The sequence below is a fragment of the Salmo salar genome, chromosome ssa26 (genome assembly GCF_905237065.1).
Source record: "Salmo salar chromosome ssa26, Ssal_v3.1, whole genome shotgun sequence".
NCBI lineage: Eukaryota > Metazoa > Chordata > Actinopteri > Salmoniformes > Salmonidae > Salmo > Salmo salar.
The window spans coordinates 24,767,389-24,793,237 of NC_059467.1; the positions used below are offsets into that span (position 1 = coordinate 24,767,389).

The window sequence follows — 25,849 nt, forward strand, 5'->3', positions numbered from 1 at the left end:
TACTGAAGAGCTCAATGACTTTCAAGGTGGAACCGTCATAGGATGCCACTTTCCAACAAGTCAGTTCGTCAAATTTCTGCCCTGCTAGAGCTGCCCACGCTTCACCATCTGGCAATCCGACGGACGAATCTGGGTTTGGCGGATGCCAGGAGAATGCTACTTGCCCAAATGCATAGTGCCGACTATAAAGTTTGGTGGGGGAGGAATAATGGTCTGGGGCTGTTTTTCATGGTTTGGGCTCCTCTCATACAGGAGTAATATATTTTGTTTAATTATTTGTAAATATTTATTAATATTATATTTGTTTATATTAATAGTTTTTTTTATTTATCAGGGGTGCTGCAGCACCCTCAGCACCCTTACTATCCGCTGCTATGTCCCTGAATCCTATGAGGCCATTTACAAATATTTAAAAAGCACAATTCATCTGTAAAACACATAGGTAAACTGGATAGGGACTAAATGCGTTGGTTTCTTTTTTACGAAATATATATATTTTTTTATACATTTCCACTGTCCAAAAGTTGTTGAATTACCTCTTCACTTAGGTAGCTGAGCTGCCAGCCATATTGACATAGACCTTAGAGAAAATAAGTTGTTCATTTTGTCGAGGTCCAATTTCAAAACTTTTCACAACTGTTTTGTTTGATGACTCCACCTTATTGCTAGCCTACATGGAATGGATGACGCGCCAAATATCAAAAGACACGAGGTGACAGGTCTGAATTTCAAGATACTGCCTGCACATAGTAGTCATAAAGACCACCCACACAAGTAACCCCTGCACGTGTTAATAGCAGATGGAGATTATTAAAGTCTCCGCGGGAAACTTGCTGGTGGAGGACTGACAAAACAGTGGTGCTGAGTGCTCAAAGCAAGAATGTTCAGTACTCACCATGAGACAAGGTAACATTAGCGATGACTAATGTAATAGTTCTACATTATTTATAGTGGAATCCAGATACAAAATAATAGGAACTTGCGCTGTGACTAATACAAGTCTGCCTTTTCTCTTGTCACAACGTCGTTGACAGCGGTAACACCTACAACTTGTAAGATGACACCTGCAGCTTTCACAAGGCGCACAGGGGTGTTTCATTGAGAAGTGGAGGTAGCCTGCGTTCTTATTGTACATTTTCCATTTAGCGGACCTGAGAAGATAACCTGTAACTGATGTTTGGTCCTGCTGTGCCGACATAAAGTCTCTTTGTAGATTATTACTGGAGGAATTTATTGAACAGTTTTACTTACTCATTGACACTGTAAGTATTTCCTTTATAAAGTATTATTCCTATGCAGAAAGTTGATTAAGATATTATGAATATTTAATAATGAAGGTCATTGATGAGGATGGTGATGGCTGTACATGATTAATAAATACCCTGTGTTTTTTTGTTTAGTTTGACCAGTATCTCCACTAATTGTATTTTCTACTACTCACCACTAGGCCTACTAGAAAAAACAGTTGTTGACTTTGTGACTTGTGATCTAAAAAGTGAAGCTATAAATAAAATGTATGTATTTTACAAAATGCACTAGTTTATCATTGAAATATCAGTGAAATAATGACGATTTCAAGCTGTAGCATTCATTTTATGTGATAAGTCCTAAGTAATAGATGGTAAACGACAGCTGCATTGCCAAACCTTAATATTCATTTTGAACCTGAATATATATAAAAAATATATAATACATTTTTCTATATAAAAAAATATAATACATTTTTTGAACGAAATAAGTATGCATGTGCTTAATATTGTAGTCAATGAACAGCTTGTGCTGTGGTCACTGTTTCTTTTCTAAATGTCTCCTTAGAACCCTCCATGCTAAAATTCCTTTTTTTTCTGTTTGATTTTAGTGGCATAGTAAAAAAAAGAATGTCCAGTGGAATTTTAGAGTAAAGCCCCATTGTTCAAGGTGTATAAACAGCAATGGGCAATTGACCTTACAATCCTATCTGCCGGTCTGGGGGTTTATTTAGTCTGGAACCAGCTGAGACAGAGCCATGTTCCAGGCCTGGAGGCAAGCAAGATGTAGCCTACCTACCCTCCAACCAACCCTTTGAATATCTGTGTTCAGTAGGGTCGCATTACCCCAGTTAAGCTGTTTCGATCTGAGACTCGATACTTGGGGACACCAGATCTCTGTTCAAATGCTGTTCCAGAATGGTGTAGCTTCCAGCAATGCTGTTAGACATCAAATTGAAATTGCCCATCTTTTTCTTCTCTGAATTGTTCAGTCAAACTGTTTGGAAAACTGATATTTAGATCAGGGGAAGTCTGAAAGCATCTATAGATATGTGTTCATAGTTGCCACAAAAAGCCTGCTGGCTGTTTGGTGGTCAATTAGTTCCACTTGACAGTCATTGGGGTTTAGTAAAGGGCCTAAGTATGTACCACTACACAGTGACACACTGCTGTTGGTAATTGACTTTGTGTCAGGACAAGACGTTGTCAGTTTGAGGTCTTTTCTGCTCAAACTCTTGAAGCTTGAAAGGAGGTACTATAATTTCAAGATGAAAACATTCTCTCAGCCTGTTGAAAGGACACTTGTTTACCGGTGCCAGATGTGAGACAACATCAGAGCCGTCAGACTCATCCCCATGAGAGAGCCCAGGTTAGGGCCAGCTAGGGCAAAGGGAACCAGACCATCAATCAGTCTTGTCAATTTCAATTTGAATGGCCCGCTTTTGCATTACAGGAACATACTACACACATTCTTAAGTTTGATATTACCAGAAGAATTCTAAACTTTTTTCCCCTTAATGGGTAGTTTCCTGTCCTGTGAGGTTGTTCCCTCCCATTAAGACACAGTCAATGAATAAGCAGCACAGTAACAGGCTCCAAAATGTCACTGAAGGAAATCTTGTGCTAGCTAATAGAATTTTAGGTAGGGCTAAATAAATGAGGTAGTGGAGACCTACATAATATCAATGCAGGTATGGGCTTGTGTGCGTCTGTGTATACTTGTGTACTGTATGGTTGCATATTTTGGTGTCTGTGTACGTGTGCAGGTGTGTGTGGGTGTACATGTATTTTCGGCCTTGAGTATAAAGACCCCTTGTGTCTAAAAGGTAGGTCAGGGACCTTTGCCCTCTTTCCGCAGCCCTGGATTGTCCTGTAGTAGAGGTGTGAATGTGGCACCTGTGTGTTCTGTTAGAGCGTGAGGCTCCCAGGCCCGGGCCGGTCAGCCTGCAAACAGCCACATACATGGCAGACAGGCCTCCATCTACTCACCTACGCCTGCATGGTGCATTTACAAAGCCACCCTACTAAAGTCACTACGTCGAACATAGAGGGACCGTGAGTCTACAAGATCATCAATCTGATCTGTCCATGGTTGAGGGCTTTGTTGGTACATTGACCTACTACTAATGCTATAGGTTGTGTGCTTGCTGCGCCATCTATCTGCTTTCACTAGCAAATGGACAACATAGGTAGTAGCAGCCATTCCTCCCCCTTCCTACCTGTCTGGATACCACACAGCTCCCAGGTCTCCTAGGTGTCTCCCTTAACCTGGGGCTTGTGTTGCGCAAACTATGTAGGCCTTCCTGCCCACCTGAAAAAATACTACAGCACACTATGGTATACATACTGTAGTATTTACTGTAGTGTTTTGGCAGACTTTACTGTAGTATTCGTTGTAGTGTATGCTGTGGTATTTACAGTTAACTATAGTACAGTACATTCTGAAAGTATTCAGACCCCTTGACTTTTTTTTTGTTACGTTACAGCCTAAAATTGATTAAATAGTTTTTTCCCCTCATTAATCTACACACAATACCGAATAATGGCAAACCAAAAATAGTTTTTTAGAAATTTTTGCAAATAATATCACATTTGCGTAAGTATTCAGACCCTTTACTCAGTACTTTGTTGAAGCACCTTTGGCAGCGATTACAGCCTCGAGTCTTGTTGGGTATGATGCTCCAAGCTATGGCACACCTTTATTTAGAGAGTTTCTCCCATTCTTCTCTGCAGATCCTCTCAAGTTCTATCAGGTTGTATGGGGAGCCACGCTGCACAGCTATTTTCAGGTCTCTCCAGAGATGTTTGATCGGGTTCAAGTCCGAGCTCTGGCTGGGCCACTCAAGGACATTCAGAGACTTGTCCTGAAGCCATCCCTGCGTTGCCTTGGCTGTTAGCGGTCATTGTCCTGTTGGATGGTGAACCTTCACCCCAGTCTGATGTTCTGAGCGCTCTGGAGCAGGATTTCATCGATCTCTCTGTACTTTGCTCCAATTATCTTTCCCTCGATCCTGACTAGTCTTCCAGTCCCTGCCACTGAAAAACATCCGCAGAGCATTATGCCGCCACCACCATGCTTCACCGTAGGGATGGTGCCAGGTTTTCTCCAGATGTGACACTTGGCATTCAGGCCAAAGTGTCTTGGTTTCATCAGACCAGAGAATTTTGTTTCCCATGGTCTGAAAGTCCTTTAGGTGCCTTTTGGCAAACTCCATGTGGGCTGTCATGTGCCTTTTACTGAGGAGTGGCTTCCGTCTGGCCACTCTACCAATAAAGGCTTGATTGTTGGAGTGCTGCAGAGATGGTTGTCGTTCTGGAAGGTTCTCCCTTCTCCACAGAGGAACTCTGGAGCTCTTTCAGAGTGACCATCGAGTTCTTAATCACCTCCCTGACCAAGGCCCTTCTCCCCCGATTGCTCAGTTTGGCTGGGTGGCCAGCTCTAGAAAGAGTCTTGGTGGTTCCAAACTTCTTCCATTTAAGAAGGATGGAGGCCACAGTGTTCCTTCAGACCTTCAATGCTGCAGACATTTTTTGGTACCCTTCCCCAGATCTGTGAGTCAACACAATCCTGTCTCGGAGCTCTACGGACAATTCCTTCGAACTCATGGCTTGGTTTTTGCTCTGACTTGTACTGTCAACTTTGACACCTTATGTAGACAGTTGTATGCCTTTACAAATCCTGTCCAATCAATTGAATTTACCACAGGTGGACTCCAATCAAGTTGTAGAAACATTTGAAGGATGATCAATTGAAACAGGATGCACCTGAGCTCAATTTCGAGTCTCATAGCAAAGGGTCTGAATACTTACGTAAATAAGGTATTTCTGTTTTTTATAAAAATGTATAAAAAACAGTTTTTGCTTTGTCATTACGGAGTATTGTGTGTAGATTGATGTGGGGAAAAAATGATTTAATCAATTTTATAATAAGGCTGTAACTTAACAAAATGTGGAAAAAGTCAAGGGGTCTGAATAATTTCCGAATGCACTGCATAAATACTGCAGTAAAAGAGAACTGTAATATATACTATAGTAATTACTGTAGTGTTTTTGCGGATTGAAGTGTACTGTAGTATTTACTGTAGTCTTTTTGGGGACTGTAGTACGGTATACTGTAGTATTTACTGTAGTATTTTTGTGGACTGTAGTATACTGTAGTATTTACTGTTATGTTTTTGCGGACATTACCATAGTATTTACTATAGTGTGTTTGTTTTATTATCTTTGACATCGAAGTGGAGGCTTTCTCCTTTTAGGAAACCTACTGGAGAAATACTGAACGGATAGTTCAGCGCTTCTGCTCTTTTCTATAACTTGTAGGGAATACAGTATATGGTCTATACATTTCATGTATGTTTCTCAATTATGGGGGACACAAATTGTGACATTGGGAAGGGAATGGGCAGGGTATATGCAAATTAAATACGGTAGTATTTACTGTAGTATTCTATAGTATACTACAAAATTCTATAGTAAGAACTACACATGATTGAGGGATATGTCACGTTCTGACCTGTAAAGGTGTTATTTGTTAGTGTTTTGTTTGGTCAGGACATGGCAGGGGGTATTTGTTTTGTGGTTCAGGGTGGTTGTGTGTATGTGTCCATGTAGAGAGGGGTATTTGATTTATTAGTCCAGGGTTTTGGTTATTGTTCTATGTTAGTTTATTTCTATGTTCTGTCTAGTCATTTGTATTTCTATGTTTAGTTAATTGGTGTTGGGGCCTTCAGTTGGAGGCAGCTGTCTATCGTTGCCTCTGATTGAAGGTCCTATAATTAGGGGTGTGTTTGTATTGTGGTTTGTGGGTAGTTGTATTCTGTTTTGTGCTTGTCATGTGACAGAACGGTTAGTGTCGTTTCTGTTAATTGTATATTATGTGTTTATTTTGTTTCTCCTTCTTATATATTAAAAAGAGAAGATGAGTATACACTTCCCTGTTTCGTCTTGGTCCTCGACATGCGTGACAGGATACTACAGTGTGTAGTATAGTATTCCACAGTATACTACAGTTAATTATAGAATTCTATAGTAAACTAGTATTTTTTCATGTGGGTGCCTGTGACAACATGACAGCTCCTTAGTCAATATTTGAAGACAATAGGACATTACCTTCAAATGATACTGTTTGTACATGTGTATCCTATCAACAAATGCTATTTTCAGTACAGTTAGAGTGATGGCTTCTGTGGGGGTTACGTCCCTGTCAGCAGTCAGTTTGTTTAACCTTCCAATAGTCTGTGACTTTAAACAGAACTCACATTTTCTTGGCAATTGAAATGAACGGCACATCTGATGTTAAGATGTTCATACCATAGAATCTAGGCATCTTATGGTAACACTCTAGTGTTTATTGAAGTTGACCAGTATATTTTCTTCGGTCTTTCACTACAACCCCGGTGCATGTGTTGTTTTGTTACCCCTGCAGATTAACTGTGGGGATTACGGGAAGCCGAAGCATGTCTCTGCATGGGGTTGGCCTTTATGATGAATACTTGTCTGGAAAGAGGAGAAATGAGGCATAGAATAGTGCCAGGGGATTCGCTCTTGGCTTTAGATGTTTGTCTATTAAATCCTTCCCTGACATCAGTTACACTAACAGTTATGACAAAAGGCTGGTGCATGTGTGTTCATGTTTGTGTGAAGATTTGTGTGTATGTGGGCTCTGTGTGTGATCTATTGTGTCATTACATGTATTTTGTATGTTTGTGAATACATGGTCCATAGTGTTTGTGTGTGGGTTAGTATGTTGTCTGTATGTGTATCATCCATGCTTTTGGTTTCCACACTGAAGACTATTACAAGTTGTACCTGTGCCAAAACCTTCTCCTGTCCGGACCTCCACCAACTCCAAACTCCAACTCCAAACCTTTCCGCAAACCTTTCCGCTCATGTGGGAGTCTGGTGGACAGTCCTCCTACTGTGCTCTATTGATGACTCTCATAGGCCCCCCGTCCTGGCCCACTCTTGGCTCCTGTCTCAACTGTATGCCCCTTTCCTGGCCCCTGCTCTAGGAGGAAGGTGTGGAGTGCTCCTAGGCCTGGTTAGGGTCAATGAGAGTGTTCCACACCATTTGATTTACAGTCAAATGAACTAGAGGCTAGAGCTTGCTGTAGTAGGCTATTAAAACTTTAAACAGAATGGCTGTCCTGACGTATACAACTAGAAATGTACAGAAAATATTGAAACACCAGAGGCTGACAGACAGGTCGACGCCCCTCTGACAAAGAGCTGATTTACAGATAGAAATGCTGCACCACAAATAAGCTCTCCAACCCTCCTTTGATGTGACATATTCAAATGTTGCAAATCTAGAAAAGTGACAATACAAAATATTTTAAATATGAATGAAATACAACATTAACAGCTTCTTTTCCTCCTGTCCTGCAGGTAAAAGAGGAGGGAACCATGAACAGTCTGGTGGAAACAGAGGACGACCAATACAGTCCAATACATCTCACTGGGCTCGGAATATGTTGCCCCCTCAGTCCCAAACAGCACCACAATGGGCCTGGTCTGGAGAGCCCACAGCAGTACACCAAATGGCTCCCCAGCCGCCACGAGGCCAGCCTGCTGCCCATGAGAGAGGACCTGGCTCTCTGGCTCAACATATTTCTAGGTAGGGTGACCTTCACATGGTTTTTATGTTGTTACAAAGCACCTGCAACAAACCTGTAACCATCTTGGGGTTTGGGGCTTTTAAAACACTTTTAACAAGGAATGTGTCTAAACTATGACTAAGATAATGTGATGCATTGGTTTCGCTAGATTCTTGTGCAACATAGGCCTATTTTTTGTAGTTTCTGAACATCAATACAAATGTCACCCAATGACATGCAGGTTATGCGAGGACATGAAATTGGATCATACTTTTTATATTGGATAATGGGGACCTTGCTATTGGTTGGTGTTCTGAACTGGAAAGGCACACATTAACCTAAATCCTTGAAATACCCCTTGAAATAGCCCTGCATGTCTGGTCACTGACAGGAACCCTGTTAAGATTCCAGGGGAACAATATTGTTGGAAGGAAGTCAGGAAGGGTCTGAACATGTCACAGCCTGTGTGTGTCTGGGTCGGGGAGATGACTAGATAATATCCATCACTCACACATAAGGATCGACTTGCAACAATGCAAAGCCACGCATAAGAATTCTCTAGGTCTACAACCAGGAAGTTTGCATGAGAATGATGTTGTTAATAATACGGTCCCATTAACAAGGCAAATGCTTCAGTTTAATATGGCATAATAAAAATGCATTACTCCAGATCAACACCCTCACAAATAATGCCAGAGCAGTATAGTACATCTGTGTCATCGCAGTGAGTAGTAACCTCAGGACAAAAACACCTGTGTAATGACATATAACGCCCTACATGATAAGTATGTAGCTACTATATAGTCACTTATCATGTACAGCTGATTTTTTTTTAAACAGGATATAAGTAGATAAAACATTATTATTAGATGTAAAGCACACAGTGATATAAGACAACTATTTGATGTGAAATGGGCTCCCCTTTCTGTGGCCTGTTTAGCATGGTGTTGGTGACTGACACTTCTCACCACAGACTCTGGGGTCACGGCTGACAGCCTGATGGACAGGCTGGATAATGGGGTTCTGCTGTGCCAGCTGGCCGAGGAGCTACAGGAGAGGATGATCCAAGGCAGCAATGGCAAGGTAACATACAAACATACATGACCATAGACATCATACATTACATGATCACAATTAAGAATATCGATCTTTCATCAACTTACTTATGCCATACAGATGTCTATATTTCAGTGGCTCAGTCTAAAGATACGATCTGCAATTGAGCCGTCTTTGGAATATTTTTTTATTATGTTGAAACCAAGCCATCACTTGAAAGTAGACAATAAAGGACAGAATGTTTCACTGAGAGTCTCTGGTTTTGAAGTCACCATCTGTGGTTCTCCTCACCCCTTCTCAGAGTGCTGCTGCTGCTAATACTGACTGAGATCTGCATAATGCAACGCTTCATTGTCATTCTTGAATTGCGTTTACTAGTAACTGTTTCCTAAATTTAAACAAAAATAACTCAATATTGTTTATAATCTTACACAGAATCTGCCCAAGTGCTGGTTGTTGGAGTTACTTTCTATGGTTCACATCTTGACTAGACATTTGGAGGGAATTTAATTAAAGGCCCAGTGCTGTCAAAATTATGTTTAACTGTTTTTTGTTTTTAAAATATTGTTCAACAGCTGATAAAACTAGCACTGTAAAAAAGTGAAAACATTTGATCAGTGTTATTTCCTAATAGTCGCTGGTTGAAAATACAATCTACACAGGACCTTGTAATCAGTAGGTTTTGCATGGGTGGAGTTTTGGCTTGAGTTTGAGTTTGAGTTTATTACATTTTTACAGGGACAGTGCACATTAATCAATGTTTCAGTAAAAGTGCCGGTTTTAGCCAGCCGGCTAATTTTTAACCGCAGTTCCTGGGCAGGTTATTAAAAACAATTACAATATAGACAATCATTGAGCAGTGAGCACACGCAGAGCAACATAGGACAAGCAAGACATATGGTGAGGGAAAAAAGTATTTGATCCCCTGCTGATTTTGTACGTTTGCCCACTGACAAAGCAATGATCAGTCTATAATTTTAATGGTAGGTTTATTTGAACAGTGAGAGACAGAATAACAACAAAAAAATCCAGAAAAACGCATGTTAAAAATGTTATAAATTGATTTGCATTTTAATGAGGGAAATAAGTATTTGACCCCCTCTCAATCAGAAAGATTTCTGGCTCCCAGGTGTCTTTTATACAGGTAACGAGCTGAGATTAGGATCACACACTTAAAGGGAGTGCTCCTAATCTCAGTTTGTTACCTGTATAAAAGACACCTGTCCACAGAAGCAATAAATCAATCAGATTCCAAACTCTCCACCATGGCCAAGACCAAAGAGCTCTCCAAGGATGTCAGGGACAACATTGTAGACCTACACAAGGCTGGAATGGGCTACAAGACCATCGCCAAACAGCTTGGTGAGAAGATGACAACAGTTGGTGTGATTATTCGCAAATGGAAGAAACACAAAAGAACTGTCAATATCCCTCGGCCTGGGGCTCCATGCAAGATCTCACCTTGTGGAGTTGCAATGATCATGAGAACGGTGATGAATCAGCCCAGAACTACACGGGAGGATCTTGTCAATGATCTCAAGGCAGCTGGGACCATAGTCACCAAGAAAACAATTGGTAACACACTACGCCGTGAAGGACTGAAATCCTGCAGCGCCCGCAAGGTCCCCCTGTTCAAGAAAGCACATATACATGCCCGTCTGAAGTTTGCCAATGAACATCTGAATGATTCAGAGGACAACTGGGTGAAAGTGTTGTGGTCAGATGAGATCAAAATGGAGCTCTTTGGCATCAACTCAACTCGCCGGGTTTGGAGGAGGAGGAATGCTGCCTATGAGCCAAAGAACACCATCCCCACCGTCAAAGATGGAGGTGGAAACATTATGCTTTGGGGGTGTTTTTCTGCTAAGGGGACAGGACAACTTCACCGCATCAAAGGGACGATGGACGTGGCCATGTACCGTCAAATCTTGGGTGAGAACCTCCTTCCCTCAGCCAGGGCATTGAAAATGGGTCGTGGATGGGTATTCCAGTATGACAATGACCCAAAACACACGGCCAAGGCAACAAAGGTGTGGCTCAAGAAGAAGCACATTAAGGTCCTGGAGTGGCCTAGCCAGTCTCCAGACCTTAATCCCAGAGAAAATCTGTGGAAGGAGCTGAAGGTTCGAGTTGCCAAACGTCAGCCTCGAAACCTTAATGACTTGGAGAAGATCTGCAAAGAGGAGTGGGACAAAATCCCTCCTGAGATGTGTGCAAACCTGGTGGCCAACTACAAGAAACATCTGACCTCTGTGATTGTCAACAAGGGTTTTGCCACCAACTACTAAGTAATGTTTTGCAGAAGGGTCAAATACTTATTTCCCTCATTAAAATGCAAATCAATTTATAACATTTTTGACATGCGTTTTCCTGGATTTTTTTAAATGTTATTCTGTCTCTCACTGTTCAAATAAACCTACCATTAAAATTATAGACTGATCATTTCTTTGTCAGTGGGCAAATGTACAAAATCAGCAGGGGATCAAATACTTTTTTCCCTCACTGTAGCATACAGACAGAGCAACATAGAACAAAAGGCAACAAGACAAGGCTTGCCTGGTGACATCACCAGGCGGTTAATTAGTTAAAGGCCTAATGCAGTCAAAAACGTGATTTTCTTGTGTTTATATATATATATTTCCACACTATAAGATTGGAATAATACTGTGAAATTGTGAAAATGATGATAATGGCATTTTAGTGTAAGAGCTGTTTGAAAAGACCACCTGAAATTACAGCCTGTTTTGGTGGGATGGAGTTTTGGCCTGCCTGGTATCATCACCAGGCGGTAAATTAGTTAATAGAGCAATAACAAAGAGAGTTCCAAACCTCTCTGGCATTAACAGTTAGTTTTCAGTTTGCCCCTCCACATTCAGACCACTCCCAGACAGTCCTAGCAAAATTCTTGCTTGAGAAATGTTTTTTTTGCTAAAAAGCTATTTCTGTTTCTTTTGGAAACTGTTTATGGAAACTCTTACAGTAAGGAACTTAATTGTCATCCAGAAATGATTTGATATTGTTATAAAAATGGTTGCATTGGGCCTTTAAGAAAATAATTTATGCCAAGAGGATAATGTAGTGGTATTGACCCCAAATGAGCTGTTATTAATAATTATAATGCACTAGTTATACCATGTTATACACTGAGTATAAAAAACATTAAGAACAGTTGCTCTTTCCATGACATAGACTGACCAGGTGAATCCAGGTGAAAGATATGATCCATTATTAATGTCACTTGTTAAATCCACTTCAATCAGTGTAGATGAAGAGCAGGAGACAGGTTAAATAAGGATTTTTAAGCCTTGAAACAACTGAGACATGGATTGTGTATATGTGCCATTCAGAGAGTGAATGGGAAAGACAAAAAATGTAAGTGCCTTTGAACGGGGTATGGTAGTAGGTGCCAGGCGCACCGGTTTGTGTCAATAACTGCAACGCTGCTGGGTTTTTCATGCTCAACAGTTTCATGTGTGTGTCAAGAATGGTACACCAGCCTAAGGACATCCAGACAACTTGACACAACTGTGGGAAACATTGGAGTGAACATGGGCCAGCATCCCTGTGGAACGCTTTCGACACATTGTAGAGTTCATGTCCTGACAAATTGAGGCTGTTCTGAGTGCAAAAGTGGGGGATGCAACTCAAAATTAGGAAGGTGTTCTTAATGTTTGGTATACTCAGTGTATTGAGCTGAATTAGAGTATTGACACTGACTTGGTGATTGTCCCTGTGTATTTTCCCCAGCCCTTCGTCCGCAGGGTGATTCATTGGCGAGCTGATGCTACTTCTGGCTCTTTCTTTGCCCGGGACAACGCTGCCAACTTCCTCTACTGGTGTCGGAAGATTGGTGTGGATGAGACTTACCTGTTTGAGTCTGAAGGTTTGGGTGAGTGCCTACTTGTTTGTCAATTTCCGTCTGGCACTGACAGGACACAAATCTGTTCTTAAACAGCCAATGTCCATCAAGTTGTCTGTCTAAGAGAGAATCTGTAAATCTCTGTCAGAGTCAACCAGATTAACTCATGAACACTGAAATGGTGTGGCTAATTGGCAACAGACCCTACAGTTAGTTTATTAACACACTTCTGCCGATTCTAATCTGTTGTAAATCTGTGCTCAGGATGTGCAACGTCCAGAGACTTAGCAGAGATAATCTTATTGAGAAACAGTTCTCATACACGTCACAAGATGTCTGCTTTTAAAACGTTCCCGACCCCCATCCCATCTCTACTCTCATCCATATATATATACAGTTGAAGTTGGAAGTTTACATACACCTTAGCCAAATACATTTAAACTCAGTTTTTCACAATTCCTGACAATTAATCCTAGTAAAAATTCCCTGTTTTAGGTCAGTTAGGATCACCACTTTATTTTAAGAATGTGAAATGTCAGAATAATAGTAGAGAGAATTATTTATTTCAGCATTTATTTCCCTCATTACATTCCCAGTGGGTCAGAAGTTTACATGCATTCAATTAGTATTTGGTAGCATTGCCTTTAAAATGTTTAACTTGGGTCAAATGTTTCGGGTATCCTTCCATAAGCTTCCCACAATAAGTTGAGTGAATTTTGACCCATTCCTCCTGACAGTGCTGGTGTCACTGAGTCAGGTTTGTAGGCCTCCTTGCTCACACAAGCTTTTTCAGTTCTGCCCACAAAGTTTGTATAGGATGAGGTCAGGGCTTGTGATGGCCACTCCAATATCTTGACTTTGTTGTCCTTAAGCCATTTTGCCACAACTTTGGAAGTATGCTTGGGTCCATTTGTGACCAAGCTTTAACTTCCTGACTGATGTCTTGAGATGTTGCTTCAATATACCCACATCATTTTCCTGCCTCATGATGCCATCTATTTTGTGAAGTGCACCAGTCCCTCCTGCAGCAAAGCACCCCCACAACATGATGCTGCCACCCCCGTGCTTCACGGTTGGGATGGTGTTCTTCGGGCTTGTAAGCCTCCCCCTTTTTCCTCCAAACATAATGATGGTCATTATGGCCAAACAGTTCTATTTTTGTTTCATCAGACCAGAGGACATTTCTCCAAAAAGTGCGATCTTTGTCCCCATGTGCAGTTGCAAACCGTAGTCTGGCTTTTTTATGTCGGTTTTGGAGCAGTGGCTTCTTCCTTGCTGAGCGGCCTTTCAGGTTATGTCGATATAGGACTCGTTTTACTGTGGATATAGATACTTTTGTACCTGTTTCCTCCAGCATCTTCACAAGGTCCTTTGCGGTTGTTCTGGGATTGATTTGCACTTTTCGCATCAAAATACGTTCATCTCTAGGAGACAGAACGCATCTCCTTCCTGAGCGGTATGATGGCTGTGTGATCCCATGGTGTTTATACTTGCATACTATTGTTTGTACAGATGAACGTGGTACCTTCAGGCATTTGGAAATTGCTCCCAAGGATTAACCAGACTTGTGGAGTTATACTATTATTTTTCTTAGGTCTTGGCTGATTTCTTTGATTTTCCCATGATGCCAAGCAAAGAGGCACTGAGTTTGAAGGTAGGCCTTGAAATACATCCACAGGTACACCTCCAATTGACTCAAATCATATCAATTAGCCTATCAGAAGCTTCTAAAGCCATGACATCTTTTTCTGGGATTTTCCAAGCTCTTTAAAGGCACAGTCAACCCACTGGAATTGTGATACAGTGAATTATAAGTGAAATAATCTGTCTGTAAACAATTGTTGGAAACATTACTTGTGTCAAGCACAAAGTAGATGTCTTAACCGACTTACCAAAACTATAGTTTGTTAACAAGAAATTTGTGGAGTGGTTGATAAACGAGTTTTAATGACTCCAACCTAAATGTATGTGAACTTCTGACTTCAACTGTATATATACTCTATCATACCCTCTCATCAGACCATGGAAGGCCTCTGGCAGTAGTCTCTGGTTTCTTTCTTGTGCCTGTTCTGGATTAGTAGCCTGTCCCCTGTTGAAAGACTGTGCTGTTTCCCGTTCAGTCCTCTGTTCTGTAGAAGCATGGCCCCACTGGGAAAACACTCCAGTGTCACCTGTCTTTGTCCTCCACTGACTCCCTAGCTTTTATCTGTGACTGTCACTATGAGAACGCCAGCCATGCTTCCTCACTAGCTGTAGAGGATTTAGCGAGTGGATGAGATGGTTTAAAGGGAATGAAAGAGAGATGTCCAGGTGGAGCTGGAAGGCAGGTCAGCTCACAGTGCTAGCTGACTCTGTACCTTGAATAGAGGAATGATATATTTTCTTCTGTGACTTGGATTGTCTTGTCTTAGGATCATGTATCACTCATTCATCTCTGTTTCTGTTTGATGCCTTCAGTACTGAGGGACATGGGAGGCTAGTTATAGCATGTTGACCACATTTAGTGATATTAACTGTGTGTGCGGTATACCTATTCCACCTGGGCATGTTCCTGCATGGGCATGCGCGACGCTGAGAGAGTTAATGTGTAGGTTTAACTACCATATACGTCAGTTTTCCCCCTAGTCTGACTAAACTGGCTTGTTGGTGAATTTTCTCTCAGAATGATAGGACATGTACATGATGACTACTGTATTTTTCAATATTTATGTTTGACACAGGAATTTTAAAGTCACTCATGCTGTGTATTTTCATACGTACATAATTGCTTAAATTGTTGTACTTCAATGTACAACTACATGTAAGTGTATACTGTGTATTTGTGGCATTATGTCTGCTCCACTCTCTTCCTGCTTTCTCTCCTCCCTCTTCCCTGCTGCATCCCTGGTGTAATGATGGATTTACAGAATAGAGCAATGACAAGGAACTTCATTGCCAATTTCAAAGATCAAAGGTTACATATGGACACATTCGGGAGGTGTGTCCAATGTGTCTCACATTTGAACTATAATACCATAACTTTTCCCAATTGTTTGTGTTTTGGTGGTGCTTCATTTTCATGTTAGGCTACAGAGAGAAGTTAATTTCACTACACAGTATATCCATGATTCCTTTCCCTCCAAAACAAAACCACACCTTCTGTCCCTGTGAAATGAAATTACATGTTTAGAACAAGATATGTTTTGATAAGTATTTTAATCACTTTGGAGAGCCTAACTTTGAAGACTACTGATAATTACAGGCATTGAGCGTGCTGTGTTCAGCCTGCATGCCCACGTTTTCTTTACACACGTGTCTGGTGCCTGCAGGGATTTGAGTTCAGCTTCAAAGATAGCTGGGCGCTGGAGAAAGGCATAACCCCTCCTGAATCCTCACTGACATTCACCCATATTCAAAATGCTGCTTTTGTTTTCATTTTCCTCACAGATAATGTTCTGTTTTATCTTTGAAAGCATCTCCTTTGGCAGCTGAATTATACTCATTGTTAATGGGTAGCAAATGTGTGTGTGTGTGTGTGTGTGTGTGTGTGTGTGTGTGTGTGTGTGTGTGTGTGTGTGTGTGTGTGTGTGTGTGTGTGTGTGTGTGTGTGTGTGTGTGTGTGTGTGTGTGTGTGTGTGTGTGTGTGTGTGTGGTGTTTGTGGTTCTTGAAATGTAAACACATTGGTTTGATCTTTATTCAATTTTGTCTGTGTGAATCCTCATATTCAAATAGCTTGGTGCAGGATGAAGGTTGTTTTTGTGTGTCCTGACATCCTGACAATCTGTGTGGTTTGTCATGGACGTTCATGTAAATACACATTTAGCTGCTGTTCATGTCATCAGGCTTTATGCATAAAGATAATACATTAATATGACAGTATTTGTTTAGCCATGACATAAGTTGTGTGTGTGCTTTATGGGCAGTGCTCCACAAACAACCTCGGGAGGTGTGTCTCTGTCTTATGGAGCTGGGAAGGATTGCAGTCAGGTGAGTTGTCATGACTCTGTGTACATCATTCACTCAGAGACTTGCACAACTGCGCTTTTCCCAGTTCATGGAATCTTTCTTTACCAACCGTCTAACAGTCGTGGTGTCTCACTGACTCGCTCTCAGGTATGGTGTGGAGCCCCCAGGGTTGGTGAAGCTGGAGAGAGAGATAGAGAGGGAGGAGGCAGGGTCTCTCACCCCATCGTCACCTCTGGCCTTCCCCTCACCCACAACTCTTCCCTTAATCTTACCGCTGCTCCATGCTCCTACACCCCCTGCTTCTGTAACCCCACCTCCCAGTCCAAGCCCACCCCCTTCCTCAGCCCCAATAGACCCTACACCTCCAACTTCCATCTCATCCTCGTCAACCACCACCAGCACAACTTCCACTCAAACCTCACCTGTTACCACTGTCACAACCTCCACGCAGACCCCTCCAACAACACCAACCACAGATACTATCTCAGCCCTGAGCCTTACAGAGACCCCTGTCTCCCCATCTACACATTCTCCGCCACTGCCGTCACCTCCATCCCAACCCTCACCCTCTCCCTCACCTAAGCCCATGGCGCGTCGTCCAAGCAAATCATCTGCTAAGAAGACGCCAAGCACATGCGACTTGTTGGATGACATTGTAAGTACCTCCTCTCAAATAGGCCTAAAGTAACCATGAATTACCCATCAATATAATGAGAAATACAGTAGCTAATCAGTGTCATCTTGCCCCACTGACTGTATCATAGGAAAGATCTTAAGTATTGACCTAGTCTAGCACACCAGACTTCCTCTCCAATTGTTTAGCAAACATTCTTAGCGGTGGTAATGCTGGTAGGTATAGCCTACGGGTAGGAGGAGGTTATGTCTTTGCTTGCTTTATCTGAGAGATGTTTTGTGTTTCAGGTGAGAAACATTATCGAGGACCCGCCATGCAGCTGCCCCACTAAGTTCCCTGTGGAGAAGCATCCTAAAGGACGCTATCGTGTCGGGGAGAAGGTCCTCTACGTACGAGTATGTCAACACCCCTTCCTTCACCCTAATTGTCGGAGTTGCGTGAAACCATGGAAGTAGATTATATTTATATTGTTCTATACAGCAGTGAGTGACATCATTTATAGGACACATACTGTATGGACATAAAACATTCATTTAAACCAACAACCACATGAGGAAATATAAGGAATTTAATTTGTTGGTGTTGACTTGATACCAACATATTACATTCTTTGCATTTCCTTATGTGGTTGTTTTTTAATCAAGTGATATTTAAGAATGTTGATTGACATATATTCAGAATATTGAGCAATGAGGGCATGTTTGCTGCACTAAGCTGCAATAAGTGGGAATCTGTAGAGAAGGACTTGTTCCAGGCAAAGCACCATGGGACACAGGGTTGCTTGGCAACAGTAGACTGGTTCTAATGGGAAAAAGTATTATTAAAACATGCCCAGGTTTGTATTACTTGATTTGTCCTAATATGTATTGAATGTCTTACAAATAAGTTATTGTATATTATTTTGTTAAAAAAAAGTGAAATCTTAGCTATAATGTAAAACTTGATTGAGTAAAATGTGTATTTTGCCTTTAGTTGCTCCATGTCAAATATATTCTGAAATGGACTATTCAATTCCATAGTTAATTTATCAACAATTGGATGGGGTTGCACTCTATGGGTTCAATGAACCAGAAATGCATCAATTGCTTCCTCACTGGAAGCTTTCTCTATATGGCCTTGACTGACACTAGCATCGTCTGTCTTCTGTCCACACTGAGCTGACAGACCAAACCATATGTGGTTTCTCATCTTTTGGGGACAATTGGTCACCAACAGAAGACTGTTTTAATGCTCAGTTAATGTAATTGAAATCCAGTGGGTTAGAATGTGTTACTCAATAACAGTATGTGATTTAACTGTCTTTGTCAGTAAGCTGACATGCTGAGTTACAACTGCATTCCTATTTTTCTTCCCTGAGAAACAGGCACCTTATTTTTACTGCCCATTTAGATATAATGGCTGCCTTAGACTCACGGAACACCTGTTTCTCAGTAATAGTCAAATGTCTGACATGGGAAAACATGCCCTTACGCCACATCAAACAAAATGGAGGTCATAAAAACGGATAGCCAAGGGATGTTGTTGGTTTATGGCCAAGTTCAGTCAGGCTGTATGTTTAGGACGAACATTTACAAAATGGAGAAATATGCGTACCCTGAAGGTTTCATGCTCAGGGTATTGTATTTTTCCTTTCTTTCATGCTTCAGTGTTTCTCGGCAACCAAGGTCATATGACTGGGGTTTGGTTGCACGCTTGTCTGTTGAAGCTCTGTAATTTTCCTGATATTCCAGATGCCCTCCCCTAAACACACTTTGGCATATTTTAGTCTTCTGTGGTTTCCTGAGAATAACGGCTATTTACAGATTTAATTCCAGCAACATGGACTTGTGCCAGGCTACGTTACCTTTTTTACTTTAGATTGTCTGTGTGCCCAACATCTCCATCCTAACTGTTATTACTGTACAGCTGAGGTATTCAACCGTGGGTCTGCAGCCCATGTACCGCAGGGGGATATTTTTTTTAAAGTGATTTCATTTTATTATTTCAATGTTTTAAGAATATTGCTAGCAACAACAGAATGAATACATTGTGAATAACAGAAAATATTATTATTGTCATCCACACCAGAAAAGAGGGTATATTGTCTTTCTAATGTCGCCTAAGGTATGACGGGGGTCCCTGGGTTGACGGGGGTCCCTGGGTTGACGGGGGTCCCTGGGTTGTCGGTTGCCTAGGAGGAGGTTCCTGGGCAAGAAAAGGTTGAAGACCCCTGCTGTACAGCACTACCTGCAGGATACACAGTCCTTTCACTCAATCACTAAAAAACACACTTCTCTTCTCTGTATGAATAGAGCACTACAGTCCACTCCACTCCACTCCACTGTAAAGATTTTACCTGTGTGAAGTGATGCCCATTAATGCTCATTAACCAGGCCCTGATAACCCCTGTATGTCTGGCTGGCTGTCTGTCTGTATGAGTCCTGTGATGTTTGCTTGGCTTTTTAAAGAGCAGAATCTATTGATTACTAAGACCAAGTCATTAGTGGTGTGATTTAATCAGACAGCTCATTGAAGCCTGGCCTGGTATGACACCCCCTCTCTCCACTGGAGATTTTTCAATCATGCTAGCCCTGGAGGGCTCCATGCAGCATTCTCAGCTGTTGAAGAAAGGAAGGCTCTTCTTCTCCAAGCCCAATTAAGCACCAGGCTTTATAGCAGGGATGGTAACTGTGTCTGGCACTGAAAAGAAGGGAGACATTAAAACCTTTCACAATATCATCTCACTTCCATTACTTCCTATTTCCATCAGAACACATAGGAGCTTTGTTTGGTTCACTTTATATTTTAGCAGTGGTCTGATAGCTATAATAGAAGACATATCTCTATTTAAGCAATCATTAAAGTTCTATGGGATTACCTAAAAGGAAAAAGCAGTTTCATTTAAGAATAAGTAGGAGACGGTGGTTAGGATATATTAAAGTCCAAGCCCTTTTTGCATGTGACAAGATCCTCCCATAGAGTGAGATATATGTGAATTTCTACAATACAATTACTCCATCTCTCATGTAATGACCAGTGCAATCACAATAACCTTTCCTCAGAAGGGAATGGTTAAAGCATGGCCCCTAGTGGATGATGGCTGAAGGCCTCTTCCACCATTAGCATTCTCATGAATCTTTCAACAACAAACGGGAGGAGAGAGAATCAATAGAGCTGCCAGGGAAGGAGGACACAGGGGAATCCAGCAGTCAGCTTATGGGCTGGAGTAAAGGCACACGTGTGGGGGGCAGGGGTTGTTAGAATGAATCTGATTATATAGAAGAAGATGTCAGCCGCAGGGGGTTTTGTGCACAATTCCTGAGAAAGTCTACTTGCATAATTCCACTATGTGAATATTGAGTTTTGAGAGCCATAACAGTCATAACGTATTCTGAGTTGACTAGTGTTCTGTTACATAAGCAATTAAATAAAAACAGTAACCCAAATATATTTTCCTCATAGAGCTCTTGAAATGTAGTGCTGTAGGCTATCAGACAAATCCTTATAGCCTACAGTATTTTAGCCCACATTTGTATGGATAGCTCTAACCTAAGGTTGATGAGTGGAAAAAACATATAGGTGTTTTCCTCCACTGCTCCTGCTCCACCTCCCTCCTTCTTACCCTTGTGTTCGTGTGTTATGTCAAACTTGACCCCACTGTCAGCAATAACATTTTAATCTGCCGGTGGACAGCTGAGGCAGATCACGTCTCAGGGGCTTCTTTGGTTGGTAAATGGGACTACCAGGCATTGCCTGTGTGCATGTGGGTGCTTGTGTATGTGCGTGTGTGTATTCACTTACACCCCTCCACCGTCCATCTCGCCATTAGTATGCATAGTGGAGGACAGGAGGTGTATAGCAGGCGTGTAAATCTGCTTGTATTATCACATTCTTAATGGTTCCATAATGAAGGGGTTATGGGCGATAAGGAAGGAGGGGGTGGGCCGGTGTTGACAGAAGGACGGCTGGCCAGGCAAGGCCTCTTGGGAATCTAGATGTCTGTGTGGAGCTACAGATTTGTAAAGAGACAGCGATCTCTATTTCGCTGCTTTCATTTTCTTACAATCCGACTGTATTATTTGAGAGCTGTTGCCATGGTAGCGTCAGGTTTGCACCAGACCAGAGGGTGATGTGTAGAGGAAGGTGTCTATGCAGTAGATGTCAGAGGGCTTAATTTAAAGAGTGCTAATATCTCAGAGTGTTTGCCTGCTATCACAGGTGTTCTAAGTGTAACTATGTACATGGTGACTTCACAACAATGTACTATTTATGAATGCTGTGTCCTCTGTGTATGTGCCTGCGTGCCCGTGTGTGCCCGTGTGTGCCCGTGCGTGCCCGTGCGTGCATGTCTGTGGATTAGTCCACTGCATGTGCTCAGCTGGCGTCATGAGGCAGTGTTTCATTTGGCTTAATGAGATTTTGACAAAGCTGTCTCTTTCTATGGATCAGAGATCATTTGACTTTCATGAGAGCTGTTACACAGGCAGAAGGAACTGGTCAATATTTGATTAGAAGGGTATCTTCTCTTGGCTCGGGGGTCATACAAAGAGCAGTTTCCGTCTGGGGAGTGAATCATAACATTTTCCAAGGTTACTATGCCTTGGCCTACTTGAAATCAGACATAGGTGAAGGGGGATTCAAAACCAAGCTAGGTACTGAGCAACAAACAAGTACATTTGTTGTGATATGGTTGAACTGGCTAAGTTGCTCAAATGGAATAGCAGTTATGGGTTTTATTGTACCTGCTGTTTCTGACTATCCCCTCCATCTTGTTCCTCCTGCAGATGCTGAATGAGCGTCATGTGATGGTGCGCATCGGGGGAGGCTGGGAGACCTTGGGATGTTACCTGCTGAAGCATGACCCCTGCCGGAGTCCACCGGTCACCCCGCTCAGGACCTGTTGGGCCAAAGGAAAGTCCCCCAACATGAAGGACCTCTTACCACTGTCACCAGACAGCTACATGGTGGTGGGGGCACACTATCGTGCCAAGAAATAAAACATGAATCTGTTCAACCATAACAGATAACTGTCAACAAAATACCTGGCATGGTGTTATTTTGGGGCGGTAGGTAGCCTAGTGGTTAGAGCATTCGGACAGTAACCGAAAAGTTGCTAGATCGAATCCCCGAGCTGACAAGCTAAAAATCTGACAAGCTAAAAGGCAGTTAACCCACTGTTCCAAGGCCGTCATTGTAAATAAGAATTTGTTCTTAACTGACTTGCCTAGTTAAATAAAGGTTAAATAAATAAAACAATTTAAGATTAGTTTGAAAAAGTGATCTTACCAGTAAAAATCTATCCTGTAGTCGTTAAAAGAGTTGATTCAGAAAGGCTAGTATAGCTGAGAGGTAATGGCGTTTAGAATTGTATTTTACTACATTGGATGAGGGCTCATCTGAAGACTGTCCTGTCCTGGCAAAAATGTGAACTATCAATTTATCTGTAGTCAGTTGTTTGATGGTTAGCTACTACCCTGCAGCCTTGACTCTTCCTCATTTGCTGGAATTATCATGACTGAGGACACAGACAGAAAATACCCAACTCTCCTCTAGGTGGCACTGTGTCATAAGCAATAGATGATACAAGCAACACTTAGACCAGGGTTTCTTAGCCTCTATGGCTGAATTTAGACATGCAGCACAATTATGATATTTTTTTGACCAACCAGATCAGCCCTAAGATGATCTAATGTGAAAAGACCTGTGATTGGTCAAAAGACCTATTGGTGGAAAAAAATATCATAATTGGGCTGCCTGTCTAAATGCAGCCTAATATTATTACAGGGAATTCATCCACTGAGGTCCACTAAAAGTAAGCCTAGCATTTGGAGTAAATCAGTGTCAGCTCACTAACTGACAGATGTCAGCAACATCCATGTGATTGTTTTTAAAACCTCATCAGTTCTGTATTAGTTTGGAGAATGAATATGTGCTACATATTGATGAAAGACAAACTGAGATGGATGATGGTTGTTACTTTTATTGTGAAATCATGGCATTCGTGTAACTCCTCTGAAAAATGTGCCACATGTCCAACCAAAACTTTACTGCAGTGGTTGCAAGAACCATAATCGCCTATGTGACTAAACTCTACATGAGTGGGAAATAGTGTACCTGTAAGCCCAGATGGGCAGTTCACAGGAAGAGGTTTACCTAAGCTCAGTGTTTTTCTGTCGTGACATAAGATGACATAGACATCTAAAATACATGAATAATACAGACACAGTTGACTTCAGAATAGTATATTAATTACATTTTATTTCAGTAAAATAAATTAGATTAAAAAATGGACACAAGTTTGAATACATTAAAAGAAATGAACCATAATGATCTCATGCGAGACTATAATGTCTTTTAATCGTCTTTCTCCATCCTCGTGGATTGAACCAGTATAAATGACTTGTAGAAAATCATAGCAGTGCTACTTAAAGAGGTGCCACTTGAAATTGTGGCATTTGTACACAGTGTCCCACATTGCTCACACTGAACACTTTCCAGTTCCTCATGAAACACTAGAAGTCCCAATAAGAGAAGTACTTTGCTGTCACTTTTGCATACAAGTGGTATATTGTGCTTCTCATTCTTTTTTACGTGGCCATTTTACAACTTTTTCAGAAATCTTGTTATGCTACCCAGATTTTTCTCTATCAACCAGATTAGCAACAAAATCTTTATCATTATTCAAACAACACAATTGCAATACATGTATTGTTTATTGTAGCAATTATCCATGCATTCAATACCATTGGCCAATTTAGAGATCTAAGGGACAAAACCTGTACATGTGTGTTGATATAAACTACAGGAGAAGACTTTGGATGAGTTCAGAATGGCAGCAGAACACCACCAATATCCACAACTCTTTTACACGTCTGAGGTGGTGCTACATGTAGTAACAATGTTTGGATGTTTCACTTTGTAGTCCCTTTGAGGCTATGTTTTTATCTACAGTCAAACACTAATTCACTGGAAAGGTTATAGCTCATCACCACTACCTCATAACACTGCTGAAAAAGTGTCACAATGAGTGTGCTTTTTTTAATATAGGTAACAAAACAGTGTTCCTTGAGTACTCTGTACTCACAAAATACATAAATGCCATCTTACCTGTAATTCCATCTTAATTCATGTGTAGTGCTAGCCTCCAAAGCCTGTCTGGACCCAGACCTGCCACAAACAAACTCCCAACATGGCCTGAGTTTCATCCCAGACCCTTTATGTAATACACAAGTGTGCTTGTATCATTATTACACCTCTCAAGTCCTGCAAGAACTGTGCACCTACAGAGTACATTAATCAAATGTTACCCAAATGAGGGCCTTTTGACCTCTCCTGATCTCAATGAATTGCGAAGGGGACTCAGAAAACTGCAAAGGGCCAGTAAGACTGCCTGTTGCCTGGGGCAAAAGTGGCACTGAAATTAAGAAATGGTGAGCTCCCTCAATTCATTCAACCCACTGGCAGGAAAGTGGTCGACTCAATAGGGATCCTTCATACTGAAATGATGCAGTTGATGCTTTAACAGGACATCATGTTGTCTGCTTACAAGCTGCCACATTATTGGTCTTGTCTCCAAGAGAACGAAGCTGATTCCTAGTTTCCCCCTACTGAGGAAGAATACAGAGAACAGCTATGGGCAAGAGCAGACACCCCTGCCTCAAACGTGAGGAGAGAAGGATTGGTAGACAGGAAAAAACAACATACCAGTGGTGTTACTGATGTAAACATGACATTGAGTATGACTTTTCACAGCCCTACTGTTCTCTCAATGTAAATCTCAACATTACCCATTTTCACTTACAGAAGAATATTAACAGAAATGTTGTGGTGAATAAGACATGGATTCAATGATAAACTTTAACAGAAGCTTTGGGAATCTATGCTGTGCAAATACCTGCATTTTGCAGCAATTCACACAAACCAAATCACTCAATGCATTGATACTTGCTACAATGTGTTGTGCTATGTGAAGGTTTTTGTGACAGAATACATTAAATGCAAGTCCAACACTGGTGTCTGCCGTTCAATTCCTGCCAAATCCAAGACGGCAGGTATTTCACTTATAACTGTAAATTACCGTCTGTCATTAATTCTAAGTTTGAATGTGTTACCAGAAGGTTACATTTTTTTCATTGAACCCCGTCCTTCAACATACAATATTTACTGTTCCTTAAAGGTCCAATGCAGATGTTCTTATTTCAATATCAAATCATTTCTGGGTAATAATCAAGTACCTTACTGTGATTGTTTTCAATTAAAATAGCTTCTTAGCAAAGAGCAATTTCTCAAGCAAGAATTTTGCTAGGACTGTCTGGGAATGGTCTGAGTGGGGCGGGGAAAACTGATCAAACAGCTCTTACACTAAAATGGCATTATCAGCATTTCACAGTATTATTCCAACCTCATAGTGTGGAAATATATATAAAACACAGACAAATCACATTTTTGACTGCACTGGACCTTTAACTGCCTCTGCTACTCTCAAACAATACTTAATGCGCCTCGCGATCAATCTTATTCTTCTAATCATTA

At 41.4% G+C, this 25,849-nt stretch overlaps 1 protein-coding gene across 1 annotated transcript; it reads left to right on the forward strand.

The window, feature by feature from the left end:
* The first annotated feature begins 1,098 nt into the window (after window positions 1-1,098).
* On the forward strand, window positions 1,099-23,855 carry LOC106587478 (growth arrest-specific protein 2). The gene is made up of 8 exons (XM_014175895.2): window positions 1,099-1,262; window positions 7,635-7,863; window positions 8,817-8,926; window positions 12,647-12,788; window positions 16,662-16,725; window positions 16,852-17,359; window positions 17,626-17,733; window positions 22,102-23,855. The coding sequence occupies exons 2-8, from the start codon at window positions 7,653-7,655 to the stop codon at window positions 22,312-22,314; spliced, it is 1,356 nt and encodes a 451-aa protein (XP_014031370.2). The 5' UTR covers window positions 1,099-1,262; window positions 7,635-7,652; the 3' UTR covers window positions 22,315-23,855.
* Window positions 23,856-25,849: the final 1,994 nt, after the last annotated feature.

Coding starts and splice junctions, on each gene's coding strand:
- LOC106587478 (XM_014175895.2), top strand. CDS start 7,653: ATGAACAGTCTGGTGGAAACAGAGGACGACCAATACAGTCCAATACAT. Junction 12,789..16,661: donor GTTTGAGTCTGAAGGTTTGG/GTGAGTGCCTAC, acceptor CTTTATGGGCAG/TGCTCCACAAACAACCTCGG. Junction 17,734..22,101: donor AGAAGGTCCTCTACGTACGA/GTATGTCAACAC, acceptor TTCCTCCTGCAG/ATGCTGAATGAGCGTCATGT.